The 25,162-nt window shown below is 39.5% G+C and overlaps 1 protein-coding gene across 1 annotated transcript in view; it reads left to right on the top strand.

Annotated features, from left to right (window-relative positions):
- The first annotated feature begins 4,252 nt into the window (after nucleotides 1-4,252).
- The window catches only part of hcn4 (hyperpolarization activated cyclic nucleotide-gated potassium channel 4), a 73,680-nt gene continuing 52,770 nt past the window's right edge, over nucleotides 4,253-25,162 (top strand). The window contains exons 1-2 of the mRNA XM_069690434.1: nucleotides 4,253-5,399; nucleotides 23,582-24,005. Coding sequence (XP_069546535.1) covers nucleotides 4,714-5,399; nucleotides 23,582-24,005 — 1,110 coding nt within the window. The 5' untranslated portion in view covers nucleotides 4,253-4,713. The remainder of the gene's footprint in view (nucleotides 5,400-23,581; nucleotides 24,006-25,162) is intronic.

The following is a 25,162-nucleotide window of genomic DNA, read 5'->3' as shown; positions in this document are numbered from 1 at the left end:
TTGAGACAAAACTATATAATATGCCAGATATTCTTTACCTGCTCTAAATAAAAATGTCTATTGTGACTTGGTCAGCGATGTCCTACTGACCATACTGCCTTCATAGTGACATGTCAGGCTTATATACTGTAGATATCTCTTCGTAGGACACACCACTGGGTTTATTAATCTATGTCACTATTTATTAATACATTTATAGCTATATCTTTTTTCATATTTGAAATACAAAACAAACAGCTAGCTGCTATCTTGTGATTCTAATGTAGTGATGAGTGAAAAGTCTCAAATGTACAAATATGATTGTAATGACAATCTACAGTATATTCTGATTGATGGATTTTTGAGGCTGATACAAATATTGATATTTGGTATCTGATAGCGTCACATGGATCCCTTTGAATTTTGTGTGACCAAGTTACCTAATGACCGGGTAATGGCAGTTAAAAAAAATATGTTGTGCTCCCTGGTGGATAAACTGTGTAAAGGTCATATATATATATATGACCTTTATTTAACCAGGTAAAATCAATTGAGAACCAATTCTCATTTACAATGATGACCTGTCAGCACAGTCCACACAGTGACACAAACAGCACAGATACAAAACAGTATAACAAACACATGAGGAAAAGGCTAAAGACAACATGGGTAAATGAATAAACACTATGTACCAAAATAAACAATACAATTAATAAAAATAAATAAATAAAATGAGAAAGGCAGATTACTGGATTTTCTTTATAAAAATGAGAGAAAGAGAGAGAGAGAGAGAGAGAGAGAGAGAGAGAGAGAGAAAAGCAAGGGCTGGTCAGCAGGTACAGCAGTCAACTATGATTTGTTGCAGCTTTAGTTTGAACATGTTGAGAGAGGTGAGAGCTGTTAGTTTGAGTGTGTTTTGAAGTGAGTTCCAGTCATTTGCAGAGGCAAAATGAAAGGCGTTATGACCAAACACAGTACGGACTTTTGGAATGATGAGCCTAATGAAGTCACTTGATCTTAAATGGCGATTACTGTCCGAGATGTGCAGAAGATTTGAGAGGTAGCGAGGGGTCATTCCCAAAAGGGATTTGTAGACCAAGAGCAGCCAGTGTTGTAGCCGCCTGGTGTGAAGGGAGGGCCAGTCCACCAGTCTGTAGAGATCACAGTGGTGGGTGGTGAAGGGGGCACCTGTGGCAAAACGGATTGCTGAGTGGTGGAGTGTGTCCAGTTTTCTGAGGGTGGTCTTAGATGCCATTTTATAAATTATATCGCCGTAGTCAAATAGAGGAAGGATGGTCATTTTCACAAGGGTGAGTTTGGCAGAGTGTGTGAAGGAGGCCTTGTTTCGATACAGGAAACCCAGTCTAGCTTTGACTTTAGCCAGAAGGTTATTGATATGTATATTAAATGAGAGAGATGAGTCCAACCAGAAGCCAAGAGTGCCACTGTTTCTAAATTACATCAAACCGGGTTTGCCCTCTCTTTTCTCCAATACCTCATTCACACTGATACCAATATATCTGCAGTAGGCTAATATTGGCTCATATGGATGATTTATTAGTTCAGATCTATTGCATAACTGTTGTTCCATGTCTTATGTTTGCCCGTCCACATCCAGTCTGGTCTTGCCACTGGTTTTCTTTTCTCCCAGTTCCAGCAGCTGACTTGACTAACGAGAGAAACCCCGCACAGCACGGGCAGTATAGAAGATAGAAGATAGAAGATAGAAGATAGAAGATAGAAGATAGAAGATAGAAGATAGAAGATAGAAGATGGAAAGAAAAAGTATGGAGGCTCTCATTTCACAGCAAACTGAATAAGTTAAAACTGTGACCACTGACAGCACCTTTAGTCCTGTCCTGAAGGAAGGGACTGAAGTACAGAATACTGACATCAGGTTGTATCTGTTATAAAGACACAACCAGCACATTTTTAGAAGGCTGCCAAGCGTGGCACATTCACTGAAGAGGCAATGTAATCCTACTTTGACCAAAATGGATCTTGAATTTGTTGTGCTTCATTTCTGCTGCATCAACATTGGTAGTGTTGCAGTTGGGAATTTTCTAAATGGGATCAATGTCATCTGTTATTTATTACTTTCTAATTTGCAGTTTTGTATAGGCAAAAGGAAAAATACTTTTCAAATCTCACTCTGGTCTGGTGATAAGGACAAGGAAACGTATTGTGGTTCTAAATTCTCCCAGGTGTCTCTTATCCATTGAGCCCAAATTTTGACAAATAGCCCAACTGGTTAACAACATTGTGAACATAACATATTGAATAATACAGAAGTCCTGCAATTCTATAAATCAAGTTGAATGTCCTTAAAAATGAGGCTAGGTTTTGTAGGTTTGAATTTTTGCATTAGATCCAGTGTGTAGAGGGAAGTGTTTCTGACACATGCTATACACACAGAGCATTTTCAGTTTTGTGATTGTTTCACGAATACAGTCCTCTCATTCTCTTGCATGCCTTTTCTTAAACTAAAATGGCAAAAAGGGTTGTTTGATACATGGAGTTCACATGCTTTTATTAAACCATATGCAAAAGGAACCAACTGAACTCTAAATTTTCTTCTTTTGGAATCAAGATTAATTTTTTTAATTGAACTATTCACCTTGATGAAGTGTTAATCGACATCCATCATCTCTCTCTTCCACTTTGATTGTATAAAATGACTGACACTGGATTTTGGGGTCCAATGCTGATATGATGTCATATATTTTCCACATAAATGTGTATCATAAACCAAGACTTTTGAAAATGATCCCTTGATTATTATTTTTTAATTGAAATTAAGATGTGCTCTGAGCAGGAAATGAAACTTGTCAGTGCACTCAGGTGAACAGACTTAATGACAACAATATTTCTAAATTACCATATACCTTATATGTCAAGGTACTTTAACAAATTGGAACTCAGAGGATTTTAACTGCTTTCAGGTTTGTATTTATTTCTCTCTTTCTACCTTGAAATTGAAATTAGCCAGCAAGTGGGTTCATTAATAAAACTCTAGGAGGAACTACTTAGAATATGTGTTTTAATTTTCATTAAACAACTAGGAGGACTTTAACTTAGTGCGATGTTTTTATTTGTGGCCAGAATTCAATTCAATTAATTTCTTTTATGGCAGGAGGTAACACCACAGAAAATACATCCTGAATTTAGTGCTACATTTTTAACCATAATACATTTAAAAGTCTTTGTCTATAATCTGTTCAAAGCTCTGGCTGACCTGTGAAAATCTGTTGGCAAAAATATTTAATCTGTTGATGGCATTCTTTTATATGTCAGTGTGAACTTTCCAATTTTGGTGTCACTTGTGAGTGAATCACTTTAATTTAAAGCAAAGATGATTGGTGAAGTTAGTTTGGTTTAGTTAAGGGTGCATCATACAAATCCATGAATGCTTTTGCCACTTTTCCCCATGTTCTTGTGGATTTTTGCCCAAGTTTCTATGAATTAGCTTTGACTAACAAGCACGTGTACTAATTTCCTTGGCTTGTCTAGGAATATGTAGGCTGTAATGTAATGTTAAAACTAAAAGGATGCATTTTCATTAAAATGCTCAGAATGCATTAAGGTGTAGATAATACAGAATTGTGCTTAATTGAGCCAAATGATTAGATAAACTGTAAAGGAGTGACGAGGTAAAGTAAATGATTGCAATCATGTGTCATGATAGCTGTATTCTGAAGATAATATGCCTTAGTTTTTGTTTATCACCAGCTGATACGGGAATAAAATATTTTAAATTTGGAAAATCTATTCATTTTCAGACAAAGTGGTGTGACATCGGCTGTAAAAAAAAAACAAAAAAATGAATAATGTACAATTACATCCTACGTGTGTTTATGTTTTTTTTTTTTCCATACGAGAACTCGCAACCCAACAGTTCTAAATGATCCTGTTGCGAATTAGAGAGCCTATAGCTTCGGCTTTGTTTGCTTGCGCAAATTACGCAGTAGATGAGACCGATAATGGAGACGACGAACGGGCTACTTGGTTTCTCCAAGTGAAGCCCACAGCAGGCTTTAACAGTGTGATCGCGTTGCTACCTGTAGCCTTAACTTGAGAGAACGGGAGAGCGTTTTAAGAATGGGAAGAGCATTCCCCTTTAAACAAGGTGGGCTGAGCTTATTTGCAGTGTCGCTCCTATGGCAACCCAATAGATCAGCATCATGAATATTCACAATTCACCAAAACGCACCCTGACTATGGATCAGTGATGTCAGCGGTCCCTGGAATGCTTTACTGTATTTTGCATGATTATGTCGCGTTGTTTGATGGCAGCTGGCAAGACATCTGATGAAAAGAGCATCCTTCGTCGTGCATGACCTTTCCCCGGTCTCCATATCACAGTCCGTCGGCACGTCTCTCACATGTCACGCTAAGGTGACTTTCAAGCAGTTTTTTCCACTTTTGCGCACAATGTCGGAATGGCACAAAGATGTACATCGGGGACGCAGTGGCCAAGCGGACCACCCAGACTGTGCGTGAGGACATATGCAAACTGTCAGGTAGTCTACTTATGAAAAAGAGTATCTCTCATCTGTTTCAGTTGAGCAACGGCGGTCCATGTCATGTGTAGCAGGCTTTCAGGGATTCAGATTAGCTCCAGACTGATCGCTCTCATAAACAGATAGGGAGCGCGGGGCTGGTGACAATAACCGTTGCAATACAGCCTAACAATCTGGTTTTATTCAATTTTCTCCACTGTGTCTCAATGTCATAATGGACAGGTTGCACTCCTCCATGCGTAAAAGGCTCTACAGCTTGCCACAGCACATTGGACAGAAAGCATCTATAATGGGCGAAGGAGAAGATGCAGACAAGGACACCCGGAGGAAGAGTATTAGGATGAAACCTCTGCCGTCACCGTCGCCGACCTCTGGGGGAAGCTGCAAAGGCATCGGCGAGACCAAAAGTGGGGAGTCTGTGATCATGGAGACGGACATAGGGAGACCGATGAAGACCAGTTCAAATGGAGATTGCCGGAGATTCCGCGGCAGCCTTTCGTCCATCACAAGTCGGCATGTGCACGACTCGGACTCGGCGGAGGAGAGACGCCTCATTACCGAGGGGGATGTCACCCCGAGCGAGGAGAGCCCCCCTGGAGCCATCGGTGATGGGCAGCCGGATCAAGGTGCGCAGGGGGCCAGCGGCGGCGGTGGCGCCCCAAATGATTCAACAGACCAGCAGTCAGGGTTTATAAAGTTGGATGGCATTGATCAAATTCTGCCGGACGACGAGAGATTATATCAGGCGGGGTTCATACACAGACAGTTGGGAGCAATGCTTCAACCAGGGGTCAACAAGTTCTCCCTGAGGATGTTTGGAAGTGAGAAGGCGGTTGAACGGGAGCAAGAGCGGGTTAAATCCGCCGGATTTTGGATAATTCACCCCTACAGTGATTTCAGGTAAATGTAGACACCTTACACTTGCTCCTCTGTAAACAACAAAGGTTCAGAATGAGGCGTCACATGCCTCGCACAGGCCCAGATGTGTCTCATTTATTGGGGCATTCATTCTCAGGAGAAGCCCATTCATTGTTCTATTCAGTTTTGTACCAACTCCATCACTTATCTTACTCCTCCATGTTAAAACATTTTTTTTTTTCCAAAGTCAATGATAATAAATATAGTTAAATGTTTGAGAATAATTCTTAGAATTTACTGATCTTTTTTTTTTATAGATTAATGAGGGATTTTTATTGCAGTAACACAAGTGGAAAAAAATATCCATTAGTTTCAATGTATGAACATATTACTCAAGAGGCCTGTAGACACACTGCGTTGTCATGGAACAACCCACAGATGACACAACCTTTGCTAATTAGGACGATGTAGCCTACCTATCCTGGGCAGCTGCTTTCCAAATTGACAAATAATTTAATCTTTTAGAGGATGTCTTCTCCTGTTTTTGAGCAGATCTGTGCTCAGGGCACATCATTGACAGGAGTTAGTGATGAGGCCTTCACTTCATATAAACTGTAACAAGCGTATATATTGATTTTCTTATCATTCTCTTCTCCTATACATATTTTTTTTAAAAAGCAACAGAATCACATCATTTTATTTAAATAAAATCTGAGTAAGGGTTCAAGAGCAACTTTGAAATGATCAGCATATTTCGTCTTCATTTGAGTTGTCCACTAGTGACAAACTATAGCAGTAAACCTAAACAGAGAAAGTCAGAGAAAGTACTCTTTTGTTGGCCTGCAGATTCTTCTCTGTTGTTTGTGCCCTTGAGTTTGTTATTGACCATATGCCTCTGATTCATGGCCCCATGGAAGCTCTTAACTGACAAGAAAGATTGGCTTTAAGATCCTCCTTGCTTTCTAGATGTTATGCTGGTAGTCATACAATTCTTTTGCAGAGAACTATACCACACATATTATAGTATACGCTGGTGTGTATGCAGTGTTTTCTCATTAATGTTGAATAGGCTTCTTGGGATCATGCTTTCGACTGAAGAGGGCTCACATAATCGGATTCCCTCAACCCTGATAAATACATTTTGACAAAATACATCTGTTCTGACTACTCCAAAGCTGATATTGTATGAACGTCGTGAACCTTTTATTATTTTTTATTTATTTTACATTGAATTCTGTAGTTTAATAATTCATGCAAAATTATTGCATTACAAGCTGTGTCAACCTTGTAGACATGTAGGCATTAAAGTTGTTGTGCATACTGTTACATTTCTCCTTTTCTATGATACTGCATGTTGTCTCGCCTGCTGTGTGTTTGATTGGCTGTGATGGTGTAGTGGCATGTGATATAGAAACTTGCCATCAAAAGTGTGTTTTTCAACCTCAGGAACAAAATGTCTGACTTGGAGGGACATGTAAGCTGTATAGTGCGACTTGCTCACGGACTTGAGGTGTCAGTGGAAAAAGCTAAAAAATACTCCCAGAATAGAAAAGAGACATTTATCTGACTACACTGGATGTTGTCTGGCGAAATATGTATTTAAGATTGACGATTAAGTCACCTGCTTAAAGTTGTCATGAATTTCTTTTTCTTTTAATAAAACTGTGTGTGTGAGAGGGAGGTCGATACACACAGTAAAACGAGAGAGGAGAGATGTCTGTCCAACAAAAAAGAAAGACATTTTAGCCAACCTTTCCATGGAATCTGCCCCATTGTTTAATGTTTGCAGTCCCTGATTAGTTTATTCTGCTTGAACAATCTGACTGTCTCTGTACATTATTCTACTAATATCTCCTCACTTGAAACCGTTAAACAAGTCCAACCTCTCGAGGATACTTGTCGCTAGAGAACTATTTGCAGGTATAATTAAACCTTACACTGTTTCGTGATCACTTCTTCTGAGTCCGCACACAGTTTGGACAGGCCATCATTAGGAAGTGAGATATGGATGAGACAGTTTGCCATTTTTGTTATACTCCTCCCAGCTGGTTGTGTTTCCTCTGACCCCCTCTGCTGCCTTACTCACTGTGTTAAATGTCACGAGGAAGGGTGATTTGGGGCTCGGGGAGACTGTCCTGATACAGAAAGGTCAGAGAATTGGCACCAGCCATCAGATTTGAAGTGTCTTCGAGCAAGATGCCAAAACAGGGGCTCTGTTGCACGCTGCATTTAGTGAAATAGATGCGACTCTCTCTGTGAGCTGCACCAAAATAGATAAATAAATACAAATGTGCTGAGAAAGAAGTGATTTCAAAAATGAGGTTGGCCACCCACTTGTTTTAGGTCTGAGGGTGGATACTGTATATTACCATAATTAAACATTTTGGTGATCTTTTGCATGTGTGGAACGCAACAGTATGATTTTGTAATCACTCAACTCTGCAATTAAAACCACAGATGTGGCATTCAATCAAGAAATAAAATATGAGCCTTGGCTTTAGTTAAATGTGCATGTGATATCTTAAAAGCACACATACATGCATTAATTTGTGTCATATTTAAATGAATTAAAGGATAATGACCTTACTGAAGGAAGTAAAGATTGATCTGTAAAACCTATTTATTAGTATTAACATGCCTCAAAGCTTATTTGTAACCCATGTGATTGTGAGATGGAATACATCCTACCAGTGAGTTAACACAGCCAATTGCAGTGCATTGGAGCTAGTATTATATTTTTGAGAAAATGAAGGAAAAACATGATACCCGGTCACCAACATCCTCCAAAATCAGGATCAGAGACAGGACTGTAATTAAAGTACACAAGGAAATGAGTGGGACCTTTTAATGGGCCTGGAGAAAAGAAGGGTCTCTGTGACTAAAAGTTTTATTCCCATGTCTGCATCAAAGCTGCTGGCCCTATAAACTCAAATTAGAGTGTCACAAGGAATCACATAGTCATCACTGCGCCGGAATTGAGCAAAATCTCTTCTTGTCAAGTTTTGTATAAAGCTAAGAAGCAGGGGAGGAGCAATATCTTGCAAGGGAAAAAGGCAGATTAAAAATGGCATCATAATCCAATCTACAGCCTCACTTCCAGAGCCAAAGCCGAACAGCCTCCTTATATTTTGAACAAGCATTTCGCAGTGAGCAGATGTGGTCAGTTAACCAGAGGGTGACATCCACAACCCTTCAATATAAAAGGAGACAAGAACAAAATAACTAAACGATATATATATAAGGATTCTTTTAAATACGAAATGTAATACTCTCCTTAAGCACCAGATGATCATAAAATATTTGTGAGGGCTTTGATAGGATTGTTGTACAATACATGTGATTGGTGCTGAGATTACTGACTCCTCTGCCATGTTTCATATTGCATGGTATTGTTAGATATTTGCTCTGCAAGCTTACTCATCTCAGTTTTGAAAATGTGACGTTATGTTTGTTTTGTTTTTCAAAGCTCTTGTGCCATAAACTGTGCTGAGACCTATCTGTGCTGCATGTCCTTGGTCGTAAATAGAGCCTGGTAAAAGTCCTGGAATGCTTGCGGATGGAAGATGTCAGTGCTTGACTGGCAGCGTGATACCCCTCTCACTGAATGGGTCCTCTATTATCGTAAGATGAAAACTGGGTGATTATTATTTTCTTACCTGTTTGCATAGAGCCATTTGAATGCATTCTGTCAATGCAGCTGCATTGTGCAGGGTTCTAGAAAAATGATGAGGCGAAATATTAGGATGCAGGCCTCTGATCGTGAAGAGCCTTTTAATTATCTTGTGATTCAGATCCCAGAGGACACATCTGTTGGAAAGTCATCCACATTTCCCTAGAGAAATAGAAAAGATGTCGCACATTAGAACTTTTTTTTTGTATTAATTTTTTTTTGCAGTGAAGGCTCTATTAAGCTTTGGAACTGTGTTGCCAACACTATCAGAGAGGGGGGTCAGCTGTCCTGCAGTTTCTGTCAATCAGTTAAATCCCTTTGCAACAGTCAGGCGAATCCTTCCATCCCCTCTGCAAAGTCCACTTTTGCAACAGCCTTTTATTCCTCCCGCACATCCACTTCTGTTCCCCAAAAGACACTTACCAAGACCGTGGCAAAAATAAATCCTCTGAACAGACATCTTACAATTCTGCCCCTGTTATTTTTTTTATTTTTTATTTTTTTACAGAGAATACATTAAAGAAAAGTAGAGCAGATGTAGTCACCAATCTGCACATAATGGCTGATATAGTTGAAGGAAGATAACTTTTAGTCAAAGTGTTGACTAAAGGAAAATGTGCACTGAAGGCATTCATGTTACCTATGAATTTAACCCGTTTCTGATTTGATGTTTTCACTCTCTTACTAAAGTGAGTCACAGCATTTGTAATGTCAGCCATCAGCCTGACTAGAATTTTTTTTTTGAACAGTTTCTCTTCTGCAAGGGGAAATTTGCTGTACTTGATATGAATAAATTGAGAATAGTAGTTGTGCCACCTGGACTGAGACTATCCTTTTACTTTGTAAGACATCAGTGGGAAATATTTCCCAATTTTACCTTTCTCTTTATGAATTCTGAGATATTTTAGAAATGGTGCTCCTTAGCTATACAGCCCTTATCAAGCATTAGCAACCACTAATAGCTATACGCGTTTTGTCGAAGATACGGTATGCTGCAGCGTGTGCACTTGCGTGTGTATTATGTTTGTAAGCGTACGGGATTAGATTGAATAACGGCCTTCTCTGTTTCAGTCAGGTTGATTACTGTTGATTTGAGTGTACGTTTTGCTATTGATTTGTTTGGGTCTCGAGAGGTGTCCAGCTTTCCGTTGTTGGATTTATTGAAAAATGAGATGGAGCAACATGCATATCTGCAACAAGGGTGATTCCCCTTCATGTGGCAGTGGCAGGTCTGGGTGAGAGTTACACAAAGGTCAAGATGAGGTGCTGGAGAGGCAGTAGAGGAATGTAAAGCCTTACATATCTAGAGCCTCATTTAATATGTTTTTGACAGTTTTATTGTGGTTTGACGATAAGATCGGTAAGCCATCAAAATGTTTTAACTAATAGATGCATGTATTAATTACAGAGTGTTAGCATGTGCCCTTATGGACAATATCTAATTGTCTTACATTGCTAATCTACATTGTAAGGTAAGGTGGAATGCTGCTTGAGACTACATCGGATGAATGACACTCTTTGCCTTTCAGTCTCCATTAAATAATTAATTCTTTAATGTAGTGAGGGTAAAACATGGGGATTACAGATGGTTCTGGCTGGGCCTGAAAGTGGGGTAATCAAAATAGGTTGCTGTGCTCATCCACCAATATTAGGAGCCAAGAGATTATTACAGCACAATTTATTTAATGGAGGGAGCCCAGGGAGGATGTACGTGGCCGGTAGGTGAAAGGTTGCCTGTCAGAGGGGCACAATGATCGAACGGCACTGCGTGACCTCACCAGGCACACTTGTGTGGGAGTGTGAAATCAGGACACATGATCACAACTATTAAAGAATGGCCTTTTTTACATTTATTATTATTATTAAAATTATTTTTGGGGTATTTCCGTGATCACCCACACCTTCCACCCGATATATCAGTTATTTCAGCTTCAAGTATAAGGCGGAGAGCTGAGTTTAACCTTGGCAACGTGATGATAATCTCAAGTTAAGAATATATTGATTGATTGGACATCATATACATTTTCAAAATGGGAAAGCCTGCTGGAAACATTTTCTGTAAAGTGCCGCATGTCAGCCAGCTGGTATGTTTGATGTGTTTTGATCACCTGACAAATGTGATGTTGTATTATCTTAGCATCTCTGCGTGGTTAATGGAGAAAATGCGCATTTATTTTAACAATTTACCACCCTACAGTCAAGTCATATTTGAAGTGCCTTGTGTGTGACCAAAACCTCTGCAGACCTGTCTATAATCCTGTTGACACATTTTGCTTCTGGCAATGCTTCAGCATGATTTTTACCTCTGCATACTGTTTTGGAAAAGAAAATCTGAGTACAAAAACAAAATAATACAGATGCCTGCTATACCCGCACATTTGATTGTCATCCCTTTTTGACTTCACCTATCACTTATAGTCATGCAGGGGAGAGTAGTAGAGAAGGGGAGGAAAAATCCTTTTTCAACCTCGTGACACATGACCTATGAATTGTGTAAAAGGGGCTTCAACTTGCAGTCTTACAGGGAAGTGATGATAACTTTGAATTTGACAGTGATGACTTAGTGTATGCTTCATTTGTTCATGGCACAGTGATAACTATTCTCCATCTGAATAGTGGTGGTTATAAATCTCACTTTACACGTTTAGATTTAACATCAATCTGACATTCAACATTCAATGAGTGCTGGTCAAAAACATGATATTAGGTGTAATCTCCCAATGATACCCAAGAGGGCATTCTTTACTTGAATTATGGGCACTACAGTGATTCATCCTAATTGATAACCAGAGTAAAGAATATTCTCTTTGGTATTATCTCTTTCACTGTAACCTGAATCAAGATTTTAATGCAGATAAAAAAGAAAACTTTGAAAACAAGAAATCACTTCTCTAGCAATCAAAAAAGCACCGCATGGTGTGTTTTATGGGAATTGTCAGCCTGGGTGGAATGAATAATTAAGACTGCTTGGGTGAAAATACCTCCTGTAGGCTATCACTTCTCTCTGATGTCTCCCTATTCAGCATTCAGGCACGCTATTCACACAGACCTGGGTGAAGTACTATTCACAACTACTCTTTGTGGTCTGCTTTTGCCTATTTAAGAGCCACATGGCTCTGATTTAATAATTTAACAATGCAAAAAGTCTTCAAAACAAAACAGCCCATCCTTTTGCACCCCAGGCATGTTAAAATAATTGTAAGCATTAATTGTCAACTGAATTTGACCCTGATTTGTCCTTCACATGCTCAGAGACTTCCTAGTGTTTCATTTCCCCCCAAAATAACTATGATTTCATGCATAGTTTGTATAGTAACCATAATATGACTTCCGTTGTGTTGACCTCTATATGCATGCTGCAGCCGCAACACACTCTTTCCTCCACCCAGAAATTCTGCTGTATGTAGTACATACAGGTTGACCTTTTCTGTCCCAGGTGGATTCTCTCACTCCTTGTCTTTCTGAAATTGGATTGCTATTTTTTTCTCCTATCCACCTCGATAGGAAATGGCCAAGATGTGAAATTGGCACCAATAACCTGCTCCAGAGGTTGGACACAATTTAAGAACCATTATATTAAAAATCATTCAAATTGTATGTAAGATTACAATTTCCATTAACTTCAGAACCAATTAGCAGAATGTGCCAGAAACAAAAAGTGTAGGTGAATCAGGTGGACAACCTTGTGTGAGCCAACACAGTCAATGCATTGTCTTCTCTGTCTTTCTGTTTTTCTTACCTTTTGATTCTCAGGAATTAAGTAAAATGCTAGAAATGTCAGCAACAAACATAACAGTTTGAATGTTTGTTTTTTTCTCTTGTGGGAGGTTTATCTTGCAGTGTGTATGGCTTTTACAAGGAATTACTTTGTACTGGGATTAGTCATTAATGCAGTCTCAACATTTACTGTGTGTGCTTTCAGTGCAACTATATAATGATAATAAGATCATATTTTATTTTACCAAAAGATTCAATTCAAGCTAACTAGTAAAGAACAAACAAAACACCAAACAGTCAAGAGCATGTCATGGAAAGCGTGAGTTCTACACATCTATATACCAGATCAAATCATGACACTTCGCATTAGCTCTTCATAATTCACCTATAATTTACAATATTACTTTCCTGAACACATGGCAACAGTGTGGCCTTTCCATTTGGTGACCTCTCCACGGTTTAGTCTTCATAAATATACAGAAAGCTAAAGCGCTTTGGAAACAGTGGGGTTTCCACTCAGGGAGGACCACAGACCAGTGCGCTGAATAAAGACCTCTGTGTGTGGCTGGCGTGTTTCACAGGAAATACTTCCCTGGATCAATGTGTTTGGCCTGACCCTGCCACACGCTGGGTGTCTCCAAGACTCAGACAAATGGCTGGATTATGAGACATGTACTGTGAGAGACAGATTGTTCACTCTCCTCTGCTATCGGGTGGTGTGTGTGTGTGTGTGTGTGTGTGTGTGTGTGTGTGTGTGTGTGTGTGTGTGTGTGTGTGTGTGTGTGTGTGTGTGTGTGTGTGTGTGTGTGTGTGTGTGTGTGTGTGTGTGTGTGTGCGGGGAGTGTGTCCACCGCAGTTTTTGGTCCAATAAGTCACTCAGGTTTTGATTGAATAGGGATCTAGATTCTGTCCACGTTTACCGTGTACAATTGAGAAATTAGAGAGCTAACAGATAAACACGATAAATCCTGCACTGTTTAACAGTCACATAAGCCTTCACTTTTGCTTACTCACGCAGACCAGTAAAAATCAGATAAACTGTATCTCCTCTCCAATTTAATTTAATTTCATGCTCAGTGTCATCTTAGTGAGGGTTTTCCATCAGCTTTTAAGCTGTATTAACTTTGGTCTTATTTACCTCTACTTTTTTTTCTTCACATCTTTAGTTAAAGAGATGGTGATTCTAGTGAAATGTTTGTTTTCAAAACATTATGGAAAGAAAAAGAGCCATGGTCTGCGTCCAGAAGACCATACTGACATTAATCTCTCCTTCTACCCTCTTTCTCTTGATGGCCCATCAGTCTTAATGTGTTGTTGTACAGAGTCTTATTTTCTCTCACTGTTTCCACATTTTCTCACCCCTATTTTTACCTTGCCCCTATTCTTCCTCTCACCCTCTGACCTCAGATCACCGTTTTGGAGATGGATAGAAAGGACTTTCATTGTGGCTGCTCCATGGGCTGATTTGCGGCACCTGAAGTGGTGACGATAATGGCCCAGCACTGGTGCAGCCCAGAGCAAGGGCATGAGGTGATGGTGTACACTGTGACCAGTAACAGACAGTACATTATCTTAGTACTTCATCCGTGTTGCGAGAAAGCCCATTACTCCATCTCTCTTTGTCTCGCACTCCTCTATCCAGCAGAGGTGCGTGCTGGTGGGGGGGAGGGGCAGTTGAATTCACTTGGGAGGGGGCACTGGACAGTGTTTCTTCTGCCACACTGGGTTTGGCTGTCAGGGTACCCCTTTGACATGACCCTAAAGACCTTGTGGGAGATAACAAGGCATCATGATAAAACACAGATGCAATTAGTGGCAGGATGACAGTCTATAAAGCAGATACTGGCACATGCTAGTAGGATAAGTGCATGCTCGTGGCACTGGCTGGAGCTCTTTCTGTCCTCTCGTGTCTACTACAGCCTTGTCACTCACTATCTCTCTATTTTGTCCCCACTGAGGGTACATTTATTTGCTGATTGTAGACTACCCATGTACCATTTTTGTTCCACTGAGCAGATAGATAGCAGGTTGTGCTCTGAGGAGCTGTGAAGGACTCTGCTCCTTAAACAGCAAAAAAAAAAAAAAAAAAAAAAAAAAAGGTAAAAGAAAATCCCAATGGGACAAAAAGAGGAGAGGAAACACAGACTTGGCTACTTCTGAACATTCTTCTCAGTGGGCTCCCTGATTACATATGGTCAGTTTGTAAAGTGGCAACTTTACCCACTCTCATCCCAGGACATGAAATACGGCTGTTTTGTTGCATCCTGCTGGCATCTTATGTGCAAGGCACCTTTAGGCACCAAAACTACTTTGTTAGAGTTCGGAAAAGATAATGGTTTGGGTTAACATGTCATATACTTTTGAGCGCCTTGAGTTTGTTAATCTGTTTTTGTGATAGATGCGTCTCTGATTCATCAGCAACTTTGTTATGTTTGCATTTACAATGCCGTCCCTCATCGTCCCAGTCGTCTGCTTCTTGATCTCTTTCTAACTATGCATGGCAAGGAGCACCCATGCTTTAGAATCCTTGTTGATTAGATCGTCACTCACAACCAATGTATTTCATAGTATTCCTACCACCATTACACTTTTATGGGCAATTGCAACTTGTCTCAGGACTGTACGAATGTAACTCAACACTGAATACCATGCTAAAATGACTCTGTCCTCCTCCAAAAAAAATCTCTCATAGGTCTTTAGTACATGCAGTTTATGACAAGCCAGTTACGATATAAACTTAAGCAACTTCTAACGGGCGTATCAATAATGATGTAATAGTAATAATCTGGGAAGTGATGCAGATCAGATGACATCTATGAGTTTTTACGTATTAGGAGATTGTGTGTTGGAGACTGATGTTTGTTTCATGGACATTTAAAAAAGAAATCACATTTACTGTTGTCATGACAATTGCATAACTTTAAGTCATCATTTTAACCTAAACCATTAACTTTCTCTAACCCTGATTAACTGGGTTTTGTGCCTAAACCTAACGAGGGATACTAATTTAGGATACATTCCTGTGGGTCGTACCTGAGACTGGGAACAAAAGACATAGACATAGATGGGTTGAAGGACATGTTGGACAACCACAGGTGAGGACAAAGGAAAGTTTTTCAAGTTAAAAAGCATCTTCTGGACACATATGTGTAACTTTCAAGAGTTTGACCTATAACCACAAAAGTTAATTTTCAGTTTTTCAGCTGGTCATAATTGTTAAGATCGGCAGTTTTTCCCAACTAATGGATATTATTAAATTGTGTTGTCAAGTGGTGCTGTGGATTAATTTCAGAGTGAGAGCAGCTTCCACTGTTGTTGGCAAAATTTTGGAGGTTAGGCAGCTTCTTTGCTTACATTTATCAGTGCCTACGAGTAAAGGGTCATACTTCTTATCTTTTAGAAACTGTTTTCTGCTGCAGCAGTCATGACATTATCTATGGCATTGTCTTGCTCTTGGCTCTGTTGAATAACAGTCCCAGACAGCGCTTTAGAGGTGAATGAAAAATCACACCCTGTACTCTTACCTTGATGTCCTACCAGCAGAACTACTTGTATTCTTATTTATGGATCTCTTTTAGCAGTGTTAGGTAAGGTTGACTCCATTCAGTTGATTATGCGTCTCCTCTACCCTCTGTTGGTATTTAGTAAATCCCTCTGTGTTCTCTTAGCCTAAGGTTGGGGAGATTTGCCTCTACCTCTGATGAAATCTTCTTAGCCTAGGTTTGATAAAACAGCGTACCTCACCTAAATATAGCCACCTGCGACTGCACAGCCCCAGTGTCAATGATGTGCTTGCAGTGTGCCTGCTGGCTGTGCTTAGCAAAGACAGCGTCATTATGACAGTTCATTGGAGCGGATGACAACAAAAATAGCATTAACCCTTTTAACCAGATTTTTCTTTTTCTTACTCCTAGACACAAATCTTGCTGTGTTTGCCAACTGGCTTGTGTAAAACCAACAAGCTGCTCTTTTATGGGCAGTACACTGTGTTTAGCTTACATGTAAAATTAGGTGATTTCTTTAAGAGCCTTTCATGGCCAATTTCCATTCAATCCTCCTTATTGGTTTATTCAGAAACTACTATGTAATTAATGAAGCTGTTTCTCTGTCAGTTATCATTTGAGTTTAACTGCAATTTACAACTTGATCTGTTAAATTGGTCCCAAGCTGTTCACAGCTAAAATGCAGCTCCAGGAAGTTAGCTCTAAACAGGTGTTTCAATGACTCTGAATTCAAATATATAATATACTTTTCTTTATTGAGGCCTTTTCATTGAGGCAGATATGATACCTTTCAAATGAAATTGTACAACACTGTATTAGGTTTAAATTTAAACAAGGTTAGCCTTACCAAAAGTCTGACAGCATTGTTGGTCAGATTGACAGCCAACTCTAGGTCATTTGAATAATGGTGTTATGACCCATGACCAGAAGCAAAAACATAGGCTTGATAACACATTTAAATATTTTACAACCATAACAAATATTTTAGGCAAGCGATTGGAGGGCATGACTATCGGTGTTGAAATCATGTGGCTTGGACTATGGACACCCTGATTCAACTCCGTCTCCTATACCAGCATTTATGGTTTGTCACCATCAGAATAATTTTCCTTCACCTTAACCAAGCAGTTTTAGTTGACTAAATTCAAGCAAACCTCAAAACGGAAATTACTTTGGAACTGTCATTTGGGTAATGGGAACCAGTTTTTATCAATATCCTGTGGGACTAGTTGGTTTAATTTGTTACTAAACACAAACTGTCATTGCTACACTGAAGAAAAACCCTCATCCTCCCGAGCAACTGAAGTTTGGGTATTAAAACTGACTTATTGCAGCTCTGTGTAGAGCCCTGGAGATCAAACTGAAACTTGGGGGTTTGTACTGCTAATATTTAACATGAGCCAGAATTCCCAGGCACCGTGAGACAGTACTTCTTTACAGGACAAAACCAAATCTTCAAAGAGAAAATTGGAGCAAGCATGCTCACATACTGTACATGCACACACATGTTCAAAAAAACAACTCAATGAGAAAACTACACTGTTTTTCAAATGCATTCAATGTTGGATGGTGCCCTCATGAAAGTCTCAAAGTACCTTCTCTTCTTGTCCTGTTCCCATTCAGTCAGTGCGGTACAATAAAGGTAGGCACTGTTAAATGCTGTCTGCCACCTGCAACTGACATGACAGATGATCTGCTTGCATGTTGTCCCATCAGTCTCACAGCAAGGTAGCCAACAGATAGACCTCTCTATAAGGGAAATGTAAAAAAGTGCACACACACATGCATGCACAAATCCAAATATTTGCTCCCTGTATATCCCCTGTATATCCATCTCTGGCTGCTTGTGGTGACTCTCACGGTCCCTTTCAGGTAGCCTGGCTGGCAGGTTAAGGAGAATGAGAGAGGCTTATCGTGTAGTCAGATGCACTCTGAGGGTGACAACATGTTCCCGCTGTCCCTGGTCACCCCACTGGAGAGCAGAGTGGGCTGTGGCTCCATTCCTCCAGACAGTGAAATGTCAGGGCTCCCTTCATCATTACCGTGAACTCTCAGCATCATAACAAGTTAGGTGTGAGCTACTCGGCTTCTTCTCTTTCTCAATGCCTTCAATGTTTCTCTGCTATTCTGGGTCCTCACTTTTTAAAAGTTTGTTTCATGCACACCCTGCAGACCAGCCTTCCTGCAGTCTGCCATTCACCTCCTTATCATGCGGGCTGCTCTGATCTTCCTCTGTGATCACATAATTACACAAACACACACATGAGCTCTGGTCACCTTTTCTTTCCTGTGTTTGTGATATAGAGTGTATGGTATCTTTTATTTCTTGGAAAACACTTTGTGAAACAGTTTATTCTTTGTGTTTTACAGACAAGACCAAAAATTGTTGTATGTAATGTAGAGCAAATGTCATAGAATCAATACTTTTCATGTGTTAGACATAAAAGTGGTATTCAATGGCAATCATTGCTTTATTGGACAGAAACTGCACTCAACATGTTGCCACTTTGAAATTTTGTATGTACTGGCTCACGAGGGATGCATACAACAAAAAAATATAAAACACAATAAGACTAAAGGCAGAAAAATAAGGATAAATGCATAGATAGACATATTTTTGTTTCAAATGCAGTGTCTCTCTCCCACACTTGGGAATATCACCTTCATTTCACCACAACTGCTAGGTCGCAGCATTTTGCTTTCATTTTCTTTCAAGACAGGTGGTATCCCACCACACAGCTTGAGTCTGCGATTTGGGATGCACACAGAGATATGGGATTGTTTAATGCCTTTGAAATGTCCGCCGAACATCCCGCTCTCGCCCAACTGTATTTATAGAACAATGTTCTTCTATGTCAGGTTCCCAGTGCATAATAAAACACAGTAAATGGATCCCTGCTATGTTTAGGTGGCCTGACCTCCATTAGGAGGCAACCACAAGAGTGAAAAGGAGAAATCATGAGCATTTATACATGCACGCAAACACACACACACACACACACACACACACACACACACACACACACACACACACACACACACACACACACACACACACACACACACACACACACACACACACACACACACACATGCATTTACCCGACACATGCATGCACACACATATGCTCACATGCATGTGTAACCACAGTCCACAGGTACACAAAACAATAACACATGGAATGAGATTCCTCCACAGCACTTTGAAATTTCTGCGTACTTATCTCAAAATATTGTGGCGGCTTTATCACAATAATCAGGAGTATCCTCAAACGTACTTTGATTAATAATACTATGGATAGCTGTTACATTGATCTATTTGGAAAAAAAACACAATACCACTGTGAAAAAGTACCATGATTTGAAGTATTTCCTTTTATTGTGGTGGAACACCGATCATGAATTTCCCATCACATTTGGAAAGATGCATTTGTAGAATGAGCATAGAGCCGCTGTTGTTAATCTTACCAATCCCCACACTTTCATTACAAATGAGGCTTGCTCAAACAGGTGGCAGCAGTAGCTGGGTTGTGCCAGAGTGACGCCCAGTAGTCTTAAACAGCATTCTGTCTTATTAATCTTTCTCCAGTGATGTTACGGCGCTCTCTTCTGTCATATCCTCACACTACCTCCTCACTCTTGTCATTCATACAGGATCATATAACTGCTGGCAGAGATTTGTTCTGAATGGTTTGATTTTTTTTTTTTCAAGTCAAACATATTTGTCAGGTCCTCAGCTCCATGGCTTGTCTTACGTTTGTTTGTTTGTTTTTTCTGGTGTTGAAAGATGCCTAGTTGTTGAACTCCGACTCCATTTATTGGATGTCAATATTATTAGCCCTAAGTTTACATTCGTCCAATACTCTTATTTATGACCAAATATCAGCAAGACTATAATGATATTCCCATCAGCCTCAGATTTACCTGCTTTACTTCTGCTGAAGTGTGTTTGCAATGTCATTTCAAGCATTGTAGCATGCTAATCTTAGCATTTAACTCAAAGCACTACTGAGCTTTATTGGATCTTTACAGAGCCACTAATATTCACTGGGATGGATTACCTAACTAAAACAAGTTTCAAATGCATTTGGGCATATTTTTCCAATTATGAAGTAAATGAAAACCAATGTCTTCCTGGGAGAATCAAACACTGCGGCATGCTTTGGGAAATGGCTGCTAGTTACGATAGTATTTTGTCGTTTGTTGTCAAGAAGTTTCTCAAATGTAAAAATGCCAGCTCTGTTTTTTAATAGTGAAAAGACATGTTATGCGTGGCTGAATCATCATGACTGAAACACATAGCAAAATTAAAGGCAAGGATTTACAGCCGTTCCAGATATTTTAAGACACAGATCATCTCAGTTCAGTACTGGACCCTGTCAAGTGCAGGAAGCAGCTTTTACAAATGCACAGACTTAAATTTATAGTATTAGGAAACATGGCAATATGAAGAACAAATGTCATTACCTATGTTTGCATTTCTTTCTTTGAAGTTTTACTTGTCCTCCTGGGCTTTCAATCTTAATGTGAGCAAGCACACAAGGTCTGTCTAAATATAACTCCACTTGACAACAAGCTGGATTGATACTCTTTCACTTTGAAGAATTCCAATTACTGTCACTGTTTCCTCAGAGTATGTGTGTGCAATACACATGAAACTGAGATGTGTGTCTGTGTATAATGTATATTTGTGTATGCATGCACGAGTGCAGGGTGCCCTTGTAAACTGTAATCCAAGCACATGACAGCTCCAGCGTGCACTCGATAGCAGCCTGTGTAGTTTTTTGTAGAAACATTTGAGCATTTATAATGTAAAGACTGTCCAAACGTTTATGCATCAGAGGCAATGTATTCAGAGGCCGCAGTGACAATCAGTTTGGTGCAATGTGGGCAACATTGATGTCCAGGGTTTTGCAACTATACTGCATTAGTAAATGAGGATAGCCGAGCACACAGCTAGAAAATTCTTTAAATTATTAGCTGTAATGTGTCACATCAGTGATTGCCATAGCATTAATTGTGTGGTGTACAGTGTTAATACTACTTCAAGTTCAAGCTCATGTATTGCTTCATTATATACATGCCTCAAAGGGGCTTAAAGAGAAAAGGCTTCTTTAGATCAAACTAATCATCAATAACATAATAAACTGTACATGCTCAGAAAGAAACAAGGGTAAAAAATGGGAGGGGAAAGGATCAATGTTTTTGCTGAGGCTGACAGTGGGTACTGAACTGTCTATAAAAAAAAATAACATAAAATTTTGTATTCGACTTGGACCAGAGTTCTTTTTGGATCGGGCTGTGGGATTCTGCAGAGCAGCAGTTCCATGTAAACCCGAGTTATTTACTTCAACACACCGTGAACGAACCATGAAATCAATAGACATCAGCTGCAACAAGGAAGTGAAACAGCAGTAATTACTTTCTGTAGTCTGGTTAGCTTGCGGTAAAATGTATCCCCTGCCATGGTTCGGTATGAAGCATCCATTCCTCCTTATTTCTTATGACCCTGCTTGATATTGGTTTTGCGTAGAGACAGATGTTTATGGCCCAGTTAAAGGGTGGTAGTTAAATCACCCAGGATCACTGGACCAGTGCACAATGCAGCAATCTTCATAGTGCAATCTGTGGAGTTTCCAGGATACATCACAAAAGAGCAAATCTGGATTCAATTACCAAGCCAGCAGAGAGTGCAATTTATATCCAAACTCCCAGGCTTGGAAGATGGACGAGGTCACAGTACAGTTTGTAATTAACAGTTAACCCTCACTGACCTTTGAGTCGTGATTTACAGTCCAAACATAAATAGCTTTCACATCAAGATGCCTTTTTACATGGTGCGGCGGTTACTTATTATGTATGAAGGTTATAAAGGCAGATAGATTATTATACCATCATTACTTGTCTGTGAGGTTACTTCCACCAAACATGCTCAATACTCAAAGGCACTTAAGGTTGAAATAGGCCAGTGATGAGATTGAGGTGGATGGTTGTTTATAGTAACAACAACAATGGCTGCATGCATAAACAATATATTCACTGTTCTTGTCTGATGTTTGTCTAGAAGTTGTGCAAACATTGGAAAAGATGAATATTTATAAATCTCAATCAAGAAAATGCAGTCTGCAATCTAATGCAAATAATGATAAACACTTGATTAGATAAATCAAACTATTAGAAACAATGTCGATTTTAGTTCTATTAATCCATGCCTGTTTAAAAATGTGATCTTTTATATTATTTAAACACACGATGATAACTACAGATTAAAGGTAAATAATTAAACAACTTTTGCTTCATTATGCCATATGAAATGGACTCTCAATTAGTTAAATTAAGGCATACATAAATCATATTGTATACAGTATGTATGATTTATGTATGCCTTAATTGAACTAATTGAGAGTCCATTTCATGACTTTACAACAGTTAGAACAAAGCATCACAGAGTAACATATAACACAGAATAAGCCACTTTATTAAATCCCACACTATAGATTTTACCAATAGTAGTAGCCCAAGCCCAGTAAAGAGAAAGTTAGGCCAGCTGTGAGTGTTGTCCCATTATGTCCGATGGCCAGTACACCATTGTGGAGCACTGTAGGACAGTGGTTTCACAGGGGAGAACTGAAAACAGTATAGTTATAATTTTGCCACAATTGTAAACAATCCATACATAGTGGTTGCGAATGTAGATTTACATATCATAAAACCTCTCTGTGCCAGAGTGCCCTGCTTGTTACAAATTAATTTGATCTTTTACCTTTTTTGTGTGTGTGTAAGCAGTTAATAGTGTAATTTATAGCAAAGCTTTTCTGTCTCCATATACTTCAACTAGAACAAAGTGCCCTTGGGCGCTGCAACCTTTTTCCTTGACCCTCCCCTGACCCATGAGACTTTAGCGTCTTATTAATAATAATATGGTACATTTGTATATTAGTCATAGTACTAATCTATCATATAGAAGATTGGAGGAAATGTGGAGCACAAACACATAAAAAACAAACACAAACCACTCTCTTATTATAGTAGAAGGACTTGCTGGATTAGTATGATAAACATAGACAACAGATATGACATACAGTTATATTTTGCAGAAATGTTGAAATAGCAATGTGTTGTCTTGGTAATGTGTTCATTATGCCCTCTGTGAGAAGAGATGCACAAACAGTGTGTTTGCGACATGCAGTGAGTTCTTTAAGTGCATACAACAAAATATTTCACTAAATTGCTAAGAATATTATCAGTCATTTTTTAGATGAAGAATTTTACTATGTGTTAATTATTCTATTCATCACATTTTCCTCCGTCCATGCCTCTTTATCTCTAACAAGGTTTTACTGGGATTTGACCATGCTGCTGCTGATGGTTGGCAACCTCATCATCATCCCTGTGGGCATCACATTCTTCAAGGACGAGCACACACCACCCTGGATCGTGTTCAACGTGGTCTCCGACACATTCTTCCTCATGGACCTGGTCCTCAACTTTAGGACGGGTATCGTCAAGGAGGACAACACGGAGATCATCCTGGATCCGCAGCAAATCAAGATCAAGTACTTGCGGAGCTGGTTTGTTGTAGACTTCATATCCTCCATCCCTGTGGACTACATCTTCCTCATCGTGGAGACGCGCATTGACTCAGATTTCTACAAGACGGCGCGCGCCTTGCGGATTGTCCGCTTTACCAAGATCCTCAGCTTGTTGCGACTCCTGCGCCTCTCAAGACTCATTCGCTACATCCACCAGTGGGAAGAGGTACGAAACTATATCTCAATATGTTTAACTGTATGCGTACAGTTGTGGCAAATGTTGCCCAGCATGATGTGAATGCTGTGAGCTGTTTTTTATTGTCTTTATGAAACAGGAATCCCTTGATGTCCAAAAAGGGATTCACACAGTGGAAAAGACAGAGAAAATACCAAGGAAATAACAATGATAATCATATAAGCATACTATTTGATGAAGCTATTCAAACACATAGGGTTTCACTTCCAAAATCCAATTATAGTCCAAATGGTATTCCCATCCGGGGGAGCTACTGCAAGTATGTTTGCAGAACTCTGTACCTCCTCCCCAGGCAGAAAATATGGATAGATGCTGCGTCTGATTGCATCCACCCTTGAAAGGAGTGAAGAGGCTCTTTTCCTGTACGCTAGTCACCAATAAGTTGATGAAGCAGGGACGTTGATTAGCATTTTCTCTGTGTGCCCATCCAGCTAGCGGTGGGACCACAGAGCCCCCGAGAGGCACTGCTGCAGCACAAGCATGATTATAATTGCGGCAATAATTAGAAAAGTTCCCATTGCTCCTGCTGGATTAATCTTGTTGTTTAGTCTCAGAGGTAAAATGTGCAAAGTGAAGCATCAGAATCTCAGCATGGAGTCAACAACAAGACACTCCCCCAGAGGGTTATATGGTCAGCACTGGATGGTTGTGAGGTTATAAAAGAAGATGTTTTCATGCTGAGACTAGCAAACAGTCATGTGGTCCGGCCAGTCGAGAGTTTGATCAACTAGACAGTTTCTTTTTATTAAGAAATGTCACTTCTAAAACTATGAAAGCATTAAATAGAAATCTGTCTAGGACAATTAGTAGAAAAAATAATATTTGTATTTTGTTGTCATTTCTTCATAGAGCTTTATCGGGCTTCATTATTATGGAAGGTCTTTATCAAAACAATAATTTTAACAGCTAATTAAGAGTCCTTTCATTTTGTTTATTAAACATATACCCATAAACATAAGTTAGGGTCTTACGGACAAATTTAGGCAAAATTTCAATGAATTAAATCAAGAACGATGCAATCATAACAGATAATGTGCATTACGTTGCTGGTCACAGGAACAGTAATTTTCTTTTAGTGTGGATTTTTGCCCTAATTTGACATTGAACTGAGATCACAAGCACAAGAA

Source organism: Brachyistius frenatus, unplaced genomic scaffold, assembly GCF_029030835.1.
Source record: "Brachyistius frenatus isolate BFR_SWC_R1_liver_20210118 unplaced genomic scaffold, ASM2903083v1 Contig_9, whole genome shotgun sequence".
Classification (NCBI taxonomy): Eukaryota; Metazoa; Chordata; class Actinopteri; family Embiotocidae; genus Brachyistius; species Brachyistius frenatus.
Note: the sequence above shows the minus strand (reverse complement) of the source record. Positions and strands in the feature narration are given on the sequence as shown.